Raw genomic sequence first — 13,068 nt, 5'->3', positions numbered from 1 at the left:
CACATGTTCCTGAATAATCATTAAAGGACCAAAGTTTGTGAATCTTTCTCTTAAATAGTACTTTAAAAGTGGTTCATTCAAAAAGAAAAAAAATAAAATAAGGCACGAAATATGTACAAGTTGGAATTCAGATGCGTACTTAAGCTTGAAACCCAAGCCAGCTTTAAAACTTCTTTAAAAAAGGGAAGGAGGGTCATGTGGAGAGAATGTGTTGGTAAACAAGCATCCCTAGGTAAGAAGATTTCAGGCACAGCTTGATCCAGGCATGCAACTATGTTTTCAGGACTCTCTTCACATCTTTGCTTTCTCTGCTGGCTTCATTCTCAGGAAGGCTGTGTCCAAGTCAAGGCAGAGATGCCCATGAGGAGCTCAAGCTCACATTCTACCACCTCGGTGACAGTACTAGATGGAGCATTTCTGTTTCTGGATAAATCCAGGAAAGCACCCCAGATAGAGGCTCATTTGGGTTGGCTTGAGTTACGCCCCCAGCCCTGAACCAGTCACTGTGCCCTGGATGTGGGCCTCCCTCGCACACCCAGGTCACCTGCCCACCTCTGAATCGGGCTCGCCTTGCCTTCCCTAGAATGATATTTACCGAGAGCGGGGTCCAGGGGATGCCCTAAAGGAAAACCAAGGTGATTTCCCCGGAACATGTGGGGGGTGGGGGTGGAAGTCCACAGAACAGGTGTCCTTCTAATGGACATCTAATCTCTGGCCTCCTAATATGATCTCTTAATGGGAGAAAAGGTAAGAGTGGATTCGAGGTCATCGTGTTGGCATTTACTCATTGCCCTCAACCTGTTTGATCCATGCAGCAGCCTACTGGCTTCCTTTTCTCAAAAGAAGTCACTCTGCTTCCCTACTGTTTATATTCTGAAGATCTCACCCATTGCTAAGACCCAGATAGAAAGCATTCCGGACCTGTCTCACGTACCTGGTTAGCAGACACTGAGGACAGGCACCCTGAATGGCGTTTCCAGAGGGCGTGTGTGACTTCTGACACCATCATCTTCAACAAACACGCGCTGCCTGCGGTTTGCAGAACAGAGACCTGCAGAATTACTGAGTGGGTCTCCTTCATCTCAGGGGAACGACGTGTCAGCCAGTTGTACAGAGGGAGCCTGGGCCTTCACCAAGAGGGTCACGCCTCTCAGGCATCAAGCTAGCCAGGCATTAAAGGTTAACTCCGTGCTGGGAATGTGCTTGCCATTTTACATACACTGTCTAGCAAATCCCCTCCACCTACCTTTGCTATGGTGCGTCTGTTGTTTTTCTCATTTTGCGACTGAGAAAAAGGAAGTGTGGAGCCTCTGGGCACCTTGCCTGGGGTCATGTGCCCAGGAAGTGGCAGAGTCACCCCTCTGTTAGCAAAGACCAGTGGATGCCCTTTCTGAGGATGAAGGACCATTTGGTGCCCTGGACGTTGGGAGTCTTTGTGAATTTCTTTGGCAGTGATTGAAATAACATGAGGCTTAGCCATGAAAATTTGGTCAGGGGTGCTGGGAGGTGAGGGTTTCCTCCCCATGCTGGCTGTGTGATCTTATTTGCCTTGTTATTTAATTTGTTGTAGCCCCAGTTGCATACATCTGCATGCTGGGCAATAAGCCGACCTTAGGTGGAATTAAGGGCAATAAACTGCAAGCAGGACCTTGGGAAAGAATGAGACTGTTCAGCTTTACATCCTTACTACCTTGTCCTTATGAGGTTTGCCTGATAAATATACATTGAACAAATGAATAAAGGAGCATTTTGAAGTGATGAAAGGAAGAACTTTTGCCCAAAATGACCGTTCAGACCTTGTTAGGCTACCCAAGAAATTGACAGTTCTGCCTCTAACGGTCAGAAGCTGGGCCGCATGAACTTCTGGGACACCTGTGGCCCTCAGCAATGGTTCTTACTAACATGGGACTTGGGGGCCATTTGCACAGGTCACAAAGGTCCAAGAATGTCAGCCCCAGCTCCTCGGGGACCATCATGAGGCTTAGCATTGTGCCGCATCCCCCGTCACAGCCCCCGCAGTGAGACACGGGCGACCTCACGCTCCTGTCACTCAGCGCAGCCTGGCTTTCTAAGGGCCAGAGCTTCCAGGCACCTGAACGTTCCGTAAGGGCATCGAACTGCAGGCCTGCTCTCCTTTACAGTGCTTCTGGGGGACCATTCCCCCCTCATCTGGAGTGGACCCGACGTCAAAAACTGACCATGAATGTTTGTTAACTGGAAACCTGAGAGAAGGGAGTGGAGGGGCAGTTGACCAGGGGGTCAGAACCTACTGCCCTCTCAGGGAAGAGGCAGCCCCTTGGGCAGTAGGGGTGGGCTCACTCTCCAGAGACGTCTCATGTCACTGGGCAGAAACAAAGGCTGGGAAACCCAGGGTCCTCTTTGGCCCTCGGCAACTGGAGACCCACCCTGTCTGGCCTCGCTCCCCTAGGCTTCTGGGGGGCCAGCTTAGACCCAGTCGGTTCAGCAGTGATTTTCACCTTCAAGCCAAGGGCATCAGTGCCTGTCTTCATGGTAGCCAAGCAGGGTCCAAAATGGTAACCTGCGGTTTGGGGGACTTAAAACATGAACTGATGCTGGGTCTCACTCTTACCAGTTATAGCAAAGGATGACCAACATAGAGTTGATAGCAAAACAGAAAACAACCTATACATACAGGTGTGCTTTCTCCAATATGTCATTAGCCACGTCGTAGGAACTGGGGCAAGGTTACTTGTCCTTAGCCTGCAGCAGAGGGCAGACCTTCCTGCATCATAAACACCCCCACAACCAGCATCCAAGACCCCAAGACACACAAACATCCAGTTGCTAACAGGGCAGGCTCGCAGGCTAACACAAGGGATTCAGGGGGATAAGCTAAGATCACTTGCCCGGGCGGGTGTCAGCGCTCTCATGAGCTGGTCCAGAGGCGTGCCCTACAGCCACAGACCTGGCGGTGACTCCCCACACCCACGCCTGCTCCAGCGACGGCAGCCGGGCTCAGCTCAGTACTGCTGTGGCCAGTGTGATGGCGAGGAGGAGGTTCTGTGTGTCTGCGCGATGTTCCTGGGCTGTTGGAGCCCAGCTGCAGGAACAGAGCTTTTGACTCCTAGGCCAGGTCTGAGACAGGAGGCCGGCGGAGGGGAACTATGAAATGAGACTTACGACTAGAGTTTTGGTCAACTCTGTAGGAAGCTCTTTCCTGTGTCACAAAGTGGTGGATTTCAAAAGCCTTGGAGCAGAGACGGGTCTCCCCTTCCCACGCCATGCCATCCAAGGAGGGGAAAGCTCTGCTTGGCATCTGGCATGTTTAGGGCCAGGAGGCCACTAGGTGGGTCACACAGAGGGAGAGGTGACTTGAATATCCCCCGACTTGGGGCAGCTGGCATCCTTTTCCTGCCATTGGAACCCTGAGAAGTGCCACCCTGCTGGCTTCTGACAGTCCCCACCCCTGAAGTGGGACTTGGGGGGATGACAGTTACCATGGCTGTGACCTCATGGAAGTGCCTCTCCCCCCCGACTCTCCCCAACAGTACGAAGAAGGGAAAAAGCGAAGGAGCCCCAACTACAGCAGCGTGGACCTCTCTGAGGTGGAGTGGGAAGACCGAGACGACGTGGTGAGTGGTCTGCGTCCTGTGGTGTGGCAGGTGCACTGCACCCGCTCCCGGGCCTGCAGACGACCCCGGGAGCCAGTGGGGGGAACCCGGCCACCAGAGGGACACGGAGGCCATGGCTCCTGTACATGCCTGCAGCTTTATGACTCCCCTCCCTGCCTGCTCTGTGCCGTCTGCTGGCACCGTCCCCTCTGTGGCCTGGTCCCCCCCCCACAGCAGGTCAACCCTGCTCCTCCTCAGGGCAGGCCTGGGCCCTGCCGCCCTCGGGGACCCAGGTCTAACCTTGCTGGGCAGCAGGAGGCTCTGCCCACTGCAGTCAGGGCCAGAACCCGCCTGCGAGCATGTCCCGGGTGCAGCCTGTGCTTGCAGCGAGCAGCCCAGGGCCCCACAACGCCCTTCCTCCCGCCCCGTGGGCCACCCCTCCAGCCAGGCCGCAGAGCGTCTGCACCTCTCCGCACACAGACAGGCCTCCGGCACTGCAGCCAAGCTCTCCTCATGCCCATGGCTGAGCCCTGCCAGTCTTCTGGCTCCTTCCCCAGTAAATCAGATCTGTCAGATGCCACTGCCTGTGTGTGAATCCAGGCGTGCTGTCCTGGACTAGAGCGCGCCTCCCCAGGTGTTCCTGCCGGGACCCCGGCTCTCCGCTCTCCGAGGTCTCTCGCCTTCCCTCACCTGCCCCGGGCCCTCTGTGAGGTTTCAGCACCCAGCCAGCTTCGCTCGCATCCTCCCTGTCCTGCTCTCCAGAGGAAGTGGAAGGGGCCCACTTGCAGTCCCAGGCTGGGCTGGCATCCTTTCAGAAATGCGGCCCCATCACAGTTCTTGTGCAGTCTCTCCTCTCGCCAGGTGCTCTGCCCCCTGCATGTCTCAGCTAGCAGAAATCCCTGGTGTTCTGCCTCACCTGTAAAACGCAAGAGCCTATCTCTGTCTTATAAATTTAACCTATTTCCTTCTCCATCTGTACTAAGTCTTTTTAAACCCAAGTTCAGGCAAAATGACTTTGCCGTTTGACAGAAAGCTACTTTGTCATTTGCCCCCTTCGCCCAGGCACTGGCGTCCAGATGTCGGGTCAGCTCCATGACCTGGTAGAGTTTTATATCTTCCTGTTCTTTAAACATTATCATATCAGGATTCATGTCAGATTCTTTTTTTTTTTTTGTAAGAATATTTGTTGATTTGCAATGAAACTAATAGTCGTAGATCCAAAGCAGACTCGTCTCTCCCAGTGAAGCGAATCAGTCATTGGGAAATTCCCATGTAAATGTGGAATCAAAGCAAAAGGGAATTCATTAGATCAAACATCCTAACATCATCATGCTAAGAAAGCACTGAAACACATCCCATCTCACAGTAGAGATGACATTAATAGTATTAGTAGTAGCTAGTACTATGGAACACTTATGTGCCAAGCACTCTTCTAACACTTCATCAATTAGCTCATTTCTTTTTTTCTCACCTGTTTCATTTTACTTTTATATATTTATTTTTTATTGATGTATAGTAGATATACTATAGTATATTGGTTTCAGGTATACAACAGTGATTCCACAGTGACCCACATTATTAGTTGCTCAGCCCCACTAGTGTAGTTACTACCTGACAACACAGAAAGATGTTGCAGAACCATCGACTATCTTCTCTGTGCTCTACTTTTATCCCCATGACTAATTTGTTATGATTGAGATTTGGTGCTCATGTCAGGCTCTGTTGATTGTATTGTACCTAATGCACATGACCTCTTCAACCTGCTCCTACCAAGACGCAGGCTCACCCTGTTGTGAGGCACACAGCTCAGGCATTTGCCTGCCGGGGTCCAAATCTGACCTCTGCCCTGTGCTGCTAAGCATCTCTCCTCTCTCCAACTCAGTCGTGGTTTTGTTCTTTTTCTCCCAGGAAAATGAGCATGATGGTATAGTACCTACCTCCTAGAGCTGTCATGAACATTAAGTGAGTTAAATTAAAAGGGTTAGACCGTGGGCAGGGGAGCGTCCTGTTTGGGAGGCTCCTCGGTGCTCTCCTGGCCACCACAGAAGCTCAGGCGGCCGTCTCACTAAGCAGCGCTGTGCAGACTGGGCGCCAAGCGCCCTCCTGCATCTTTGCAGGGAGCATCCTGTTGTCTTCCTACTCTGCTACCTTTACTAGACCAGTTTCTTTATTTTGACTTCAGTGGGGCTTCTTGTTCTCTTTCCCAGAAGGCTTGACCCTCATGGGCACCATGCTTCTCCCCGTCATTGTCTTTCCCAGTGTGATCCATACGCATGGCACAGGGCTGTGCTTGGGGCTGCTCAGTCCTGGCGTCTGGGAAGCCTGCCCTCTGCTGGTGCCACCAGGTGGGCCTCACTCTCCTTCACAGTTTAATGGAGAGAGTCCTGGCTCCCTGTGCTTCCTTGCCCAGCCTTGCCTTCTCGTTGGAGCCACAGAGCCCTGGGTTCCCAGCCTTGGGTGCCTGCTCCTCACCTCCGTCCACCATACAGGACTGGGTTCTGAGGGCCGCCTTCAGGGCTCCCACACCTGTGGCAGGTTGGCACTCCTACTCTTTACAGATGGGCCTCCGCTGTCTTGAGTCCTTGGGAACGTGATACACGTGAAACGTGAATTCTTTCATCACCAACGTGGTTGGGAAAAACTACCATTTCTATCCTAGTGATTTGCACTCCACTGATTGGAGGATTCTGGAATCCAAACAAAGTGTCTTTGGGAGAGCTGCACAAGATCACATGTGCCCATATGTCTGCCACGGGGGTCTGCATGTAAGTGGCAGGGGCAGGCTTTAGGTCCAAGTCTGGGGGACACCATGCAGGCAGAGTCCACTGGGAAGGAAGAGTGGGAGTCTACCCAACTTCAGAGAACTTCCTGGAAGGGGCTCCTCACTCTCCGAGCAACTTGGCTTGTCATGTGCTTGTTAGGAATATGGGTGCTTTGAATGGTCAACAGCTTCCAGACACATATGGCAGAGACAGAGCCCCTGGGGGCTCTGGGGACACACATCTGCCCTGGATAACGTGGGCCCCAAGGAGGGGGTGTGGTTCTCAGAGGCCAGGAGCCTGATCACTGTCACCAGGTTACTATTTTCAGCTTGAAGAGGTTTGACCTTTATTTTATCAACAACTCTGCGGTGAGAGCTACTCAGTGTCTACCGCGTGATCACACTAGCAGATGTTTGACATCTGATAGGGAAAATAAAGGGATACCATTGATGATTTAATTTGCCTTCCCCTGACTCTGTCATGTTCAACATGTGCACGTGTGATCTTTTAATGACTACACAATATTCTAACAGCGGCACACCTGTTTTCTTTCCTCTGGTCCTCATTGCTGTCACCCAGGCAGTGGCAAGTTCAGGGGGTATTTGGAGGGCTCCAGGCAGCACCGTTGATCTCACCCTTCCCGTCTGGGTGGGGCTCGATAGCACTGTTACGTCCCCCACTGTCGTCCCCCATCTGGTTCCTCTGCCACCTGGGGTCCTAACCCCTGGGGCCATGGTATCCCTGAGTTGCCACAGGATTTGGGGAAGGTTCCTTCCCTTCTCAAAACTCAGTCTCCTCAGATGGAAAGGTGAATGAATGCTAGCTGGAGGGTTAGTGAAAAAGCACCAAGCCCCCTTCCCTCCTCTGGCAATTAGGTTAGAAAACTATTTTCCCAGCGGCCCCAAACCTAACGCTTGTGGGAGAGCCTGCTGGAATTTTAACCCTCAGACCATTGCATAGTCAAGGGTAAAACTTATTCTTTGATTTTTTAAAAAAAAATCTAGTAATAACAATATATTATTTTTATATTAATGTTATTCAGTTTTTATATCAATGCCTTAAATCTGCCTAAATGCTTTCTCTCCTGATTTGGGAAGCAGAAGAGCAGCGTGAACCTGAGGGGTGGAAATCGTGCATGACCCTAAGCAAGTTTCCTGCCATTGTGCCTCAGTTTCCCATTCTGAAAATCTGGGGTAAATAGTGGTATCTTACGAGATGATTCTGAGGGTTTTAAAACCTGTGTCAGGCACATGGGAAGAGCTCAGTAAATAGTATCTATCAGTATTACCTGAGCTTCCTGAGAATCTGATCAACACAGATTGCACAGCACCTGACAGCATCCCGGGGGTCTGGGAGTCCTCACTCAGGAACGCTTTTGACAGGGTGAGTAAAAGATGACATTGAGCCACGGAGAGGTCACAGGGCGGTGGGCTGTGTCATTGGTAAACGTGAGCCTTGCTCTCGTGGCGGACTTCTCTGTCCTTTGGGCCTCCCTTCTGCCATCTGCAGAACCATCAAGCAGCTTTGAACCCAGGAGTTCGGGGGACATCACAAAATCCTCTTAGTTGTTCATGAGTACCAATAAAAAGCAGCGAAATCTGTTAAAAATAGGAGGCCTCAGAGGGCATCACCACAGTGAGCTGTAGTTCTTCTGTGGCTCACAGTCCAAAGAGTTTGAGAAACATTGATTCAGAGAGTGTCCGTGCCAAGCAAGCGCAAGTTTGAATCCTGATTCCTTAAGCTGACGAGAGGGGTCTGATGGTAAAGACGAGGGCCAAGGGCGATGATGACGATGGCGACGGGTGGCTTGCATGAACGGAGGTCCGGAGTGTGCCTGGCATTCTTCCAGACTAGCTCGTCCCCTTCTCTCTACGACTCTGTGAGACGGGTGCTGTTCTTAGCTCCATTTTGCAGAAAGGGACATTGAGGCACAGAGAGGGTGAGTGATTTGTTCGGGATTACAAAGCTGTGCCTCCAAAGTCCACTTCGAAGTATGGGGTGCTCCTGCTCACGTGGAGGTCTTCCGTAAGAGTGATCTGTTTCCATCCACACTGATGGCAAGGAGGAGACCGGGGCAGCCCTCCAAGCATATGCCCCCACAAGGCCTCAGTGACCCTGGCCTCAGACCCTCCTAGGGCCGGGCGGTGACTGCTCGGCGCTGCTGGGAGCTGGGGGTGGGGGCGGCACGGAGGCATGGAGCGGCCTGCCCAATCTCTGCCTTGCCTGGGGAATGTGAGAGGGGACGGTCCCAAATGGCTTTAGGCAGGCACCAGAAAGAGGAAAAATGAAAACCATGTTGAAGATAAATCGAGCCGTTCTTAAAAGTTAGAAAGTAGACTTAATTAGGACCAGCTCTCCCCATCCAAAACCACAAAAGTTAAAATGGGAAAATATTTCCAGAAATGCCCATTATGTGTTGTTAAAAAATATCTAGAGTAAAATATATGTTTTATTTTATACATGCCTCCAGCTAAAAATTAGGCTTTTTTGCTCTCTCTCACAGAAGATGGGAATGTGAACCCAAATCTAGACAGCCACGAATCAAATTTAGGTTGCTTGCAAGCGTTGCAGTTTTCTATCAGCCAGATCTTATTCAAGCTCCTCAAAAGAGAAAAGAAGGGAAGGGATATAAAAAAACAAGGCCCGGGGCTGGGGGAGGGCCTCTCCGGAAAGGCGGTGGCGTGTCATCCTGTGCTCCTATTCCAGTAAGTGGCCTGCCTGCTGTCCCCCCTTGGTGCCCACAAGGGCATATCTTTCATCACCAGGTCTGCTGTCCTCCTCTGAACTCGCAGAAGGGCCACACGTAATTAGGGGAGGTCAGCCAGTGGTCGGGGAGGGAGTGGGGCTCACTGTTCCTAAATGGGACCTCCAGACATCAGATACCCGGTCGCCCTGCTCCCTGCCCGTCCGCGTCAGCAAGGCCATTAATTGGCCCAGATTTCTCAGAGAACGTTTGAAGATGATTCATGCTATGGAAAACTAATTCCAGTCTTCCAAATGGTTGGCCTTAAAAGAAAAAAAAAGAAAAATGTACCATGTAGAAAAACATCGTTAACTTGATTATGTTTTAAAAAATGATTTCTCCAGGACAAACTGATACCCTTTTTGTAAATGGACCCTGTCCCTGGAGATGTTCTTGCTTTGTGAGCATTTTAGCGGCTGCTGTGACTCTCAGGATTCCTCCACATTCGTGGGCTTTTTGGTTTCTGTTGCCCTGGGGCCTAATGAGCACCCCAAATTAAGGCTGAAAGTCATTTATTTATTGATGTTAGCCTCTCTCCCCTTGCACAACAGCAGTTGGGTGTTTATTCTTCAGAAGCCCTGTTTTAGGGGCCTGAGTGAAGTGTGCAGGTCAAGACTCAGGGAAACAGCCCAGCCCTGTTGCACCTCCACTTTGCACGCATCACCAGACATGCGCCCAAGCTGGGGGGTACGTTGTAACCCAGGGAAGAGCCAACACCTATTTCCTTTTATCATTTTAGCTGAGGAATGCCATGGTGAATCGCAAGACTGGGAAGTTTTCCATGGAGGTGAAGAAGACAGTGGACAAAGGGGTACATTTTTTTCAAACATTCTTGCCGCTTAATTTAAAACAAACCACTGTGAAAAATTAGCCTCGAAAGCTCTATCTGGAATAAATATCTTTCGCTGAGATCATTTTTCTCTTGTCTTTACTTATCTCAAAAAGATTCATGTAGTACTGTTAACCTGATCATAGTGTGTCCATTTATTTTTATTTATTTCTGAAAACTTCACCTTGCAGACTAACTGTGTTTTCTTTTCTCTACGACTTTTTTTTTTTTTTTCAATCTAGAAACGGGTTTTGGTGATGACCAATGACTACTATTATACAGACATCAAGGGTACCCCTTTCAGGTAGAGCCGACCATAATACATGGACATTCCATCAGACCCATCAGTTGTGTTTGTACAAAACCTGCTGACGCTCTCAGAGCTCTTCATCTGAAGATAAGCCAAACACCCTGCCCAAAGGCTGGAAAGAGTGAGGAAGGGGCTTTTCCCAGGCTGCTTTTGTGTTTGTTTTCCAGAAGGGGGTAGATGGTTCAGGCTCAACTAGGAGAACTCACTCTATCTGTCGTTGGCTTTGCATCTCACGATCAGGCAAATAAGCCTCGGGGGGGTTCCAGCTGAGGGTGGAGAGATGCTTTCAGAGGGGCATGAGGGTCCTTAACCATCTAACTTGCTGCTAGTCAATTCCATTTCACCTCTTATTTCCATGATCAAAAGACAGTCCTGCAAACGTGGAGGGAGCATATCTATTCCTACATGTTGTGCTTCCGTTTTGATTTCTCTGAACTGTCCTTCCGTGCCTGTCCACCTTTCAATCCTGTTATTCTCCTGGTCACCATCCTGGGAGCTGCCCTTCCCCCATTGTCTGCTCTCAGTGGCTTAGGCAGCCTTCTGTCTCCTGCTACAGTAACGGAATGCTGCCACACTTTTTGGAAAAGTTGGTTCAGGGGCGCTGCTTCATGTCCCTCCCCTGGTGCGCTGCAGAGCTAAGGAGAGGAAGAATTTACTGACTGTGGGTTAATCTGAAAAATACATGATGGCATGTCGTCATAGACTGTCAGAGATCATGGGTGGGTTCCATTTGGAACCAGCCCAGTGCAGGGCACCAGGACCGCCAAATCGGTTTGCCAAGTGAAGAGACTATGTTTTCACAACATATCATCTTACTTTAGGCAGAAACAGAAGCTCACAGAAGCCAGTGAGAGTGTAAAAACTCTGTGCATCTAGGGTGAGGGTTTATCAAAGAAGCCCGCAACACAATCATGTGGCTACACTCATGTGGTTGTGTAACTTTTTGCTTTTTCCCTTGAGAAGGGGTCACGATTCCCTCCTCTAACGCAGGGAAGTGTGGCTCAGTGGAGGGCGGAGACGGGTGAGGTGGCCGCGGCCGTGGCTCAGGGTGTCTGAGAGAAGGCTTGCTGGAGGGGCAAGCAGCCCGCCACGCCTCTTAAAAACATACGACAGCAGCCTGTCGCGGCTGGCACTTGCACTCAGACATTCCTCTGAAGCAGCTGATTGAACCTCAGAAAACCCAACACCAGCTATAATCAGTGGGGTTTTGAAAGTAAACTGTTGGGAAAATTGTTTACAGAACAGGAACGGAAATGTGAACAGTAAGCTCACAAGTCTCCTCCGGGGGACGGCACGGGTCTCAGGGTCTGCTGTGTCTCCCTGCAGCCTGGGCGTGGCGCTCTCCAGGGGCCATGGGAAGTACTTCTTCCGGGGGAACGTGACCATCGAGGAAGGTAAGACGCTGCCTTGATCCATCTTATCCTTTCATGTGGGGAGAAAGCCCCATGCCCGCCGTTGGGTGACTGGTGAACTTGCCCCTCTCGCCAGCCCTCTGACGAGTCCCCTGGCATTTCACTCAGTGGGCCGCCCACTTGGCGTGACTTGCACTCCTGGGCTGTCTCCAAAGGGTGGGAGCCCCAATGAGTGGCCTGCCTTATGATTTCATTTATTTATGATCTGCCCTAATCCCCAGAGTTGTGGAGGCAACGCGTGGGAATCATCCATCAACTATGTCCTTCTCATTCATGAAAATCAGTCCCAAGAAAAATATAAAATAGTATTAAAAACTCAAGCCCAGGGAATGAAAACTGAAAACACAGATATGCCGGCCTTAGCCTCCTATACTGTTGAGCCACAAATCTCATTTGTGTTTCATGGCAGCCCGGGTGTACAGGAAAATGTGTTCATTTTAAGGGCTTTACATGGGTCAGCAAGAATAAGGACACCTTGCGGTCTTTATAAAGCACGGGCGCACTGTCAACCCCCTGTAAACGGGAGCAGTTGTTACAGCCCTTTGCACTTCAGAACTGCTGTCATGCCTGCACTGTCCCTTCAATGACCCAGCAGCTCAGAGGAGGTACCTTTCCCAGCATCACCAGCTCAGAGGGAGAGGACGGGCCAACCTTTACCCGCTTTCCCAACACCATCAGCTCACAGGGACAGGTAGGGCTGATCTCTGAAAGGCTCCACCCCCTTTCCCAGCATCACCAGCTCACAGCGAGAGGTAGAGCTGACCTCTACCCCCTTCCCCAACACCGTCAGCTCACAGGGACAGGTAGGGCTGATCTCTGAAAGGCTCCACCCCCTTTCCCAGCATCACTACCTCACAGCGAGAGGTAGAGCTGACCTCTACCCCCTTCCCCAACACCGTCAGCTCACAGGGACAGGTAGGGCTGACCTCTGAAAGGCTCCACCCCCTGAGTGGCCCTGCTAAGTCACTTGCCCCCTGGGAGTGTTCGATTTTGCACCTCCCCGGAGGAGGAGCTGGACCAGAGCAGCACCCCTTCTGGGTGTCCCTGGGGAGTCAGGCTGCGAGCAGGCTCACTGTGGCTCACTGCCGACTGCCTGCACACCACCTCCCAGCTCCTGGTCATTGTCCCCCAGGCTGTGGGATCTTTGGCGCTCGGAAAGAGAGTGAGGGCACCACCACCACCTGGGCAAGCCCAGGGTGTGCCCACCGCAGAGCTAACCAACCGCGAGGTCTCTCTTCCCAGAGACACTCAAAACAGGGAGCCTTGGGACTTGGGCACATCACTCAACAGGAAGTGTGCTCCCAGATTTTTTTTTTTTTTGACTTCTAGAATTTTCTGGCTCTATGAACCATATGTGGCTCTGTGGATATCAGTGCCCATGAAACCATAAAATTCATGTCCAAGCCATTTGAGATCAACTGAGGAAATAGCTCAACAGAG

At 51.1% G+C, this 13,068-nt stretch overlaps 1 protein-coding gene across 1 annotated transcript in view; it reads left to right on the top strand.

Annotated features, from left to right (window-relative positions):
- The window catches only part of CACNA2D3 (calcium voltage-gated channel auxiliary subunit alpha2delta 3), a 717,352-nt gene that overhangs the window by 563,360 nt on the left and 140,924 nt on the right, over positions 1 to 13,068 (top strand). The window contains exons 18-21 of the mRNA XM_036878109.2: positions 3,510 to 3,593; positions 9,817 to 9,888; positions 10,149 to 10,210; positions 11,543 to 11,610. Coding sequence (XP_036734004.2) covers positions 3,510 to 3,593; positions 9,817 to 9,888; positions 10,149 to 10,210; positions 11,543 to 11,610 — 286 coding nt within the window. The remainder of the gene's footprint in view (positions 1 to 3,509; positions 3,594 to 9,816; positions 9,889 to 10,148; positions 10,211 to 11,542; positions 11,611 to 13,068) is intronic.

Source organism: Manis pentadactyla, chromosome 1 (genome assembly GCF_030020395.1).
Source record: "Manis pentadactyla isolate mManPen7 chromosome 1, mManPen7.hap1, whole genome shotgun sequence".
NCBI classification, from domain to species: Eukaryota; Metazoa; Chordata; class Mammalia; order Pholidota; family Manidae; genus Manis; species Manis pentadactyla.
The sequence above is the reverse complement of the archived record's forward strand: the minus strand, read 5'-3'. Positions and strand labels throughout refer to the sequence as shown.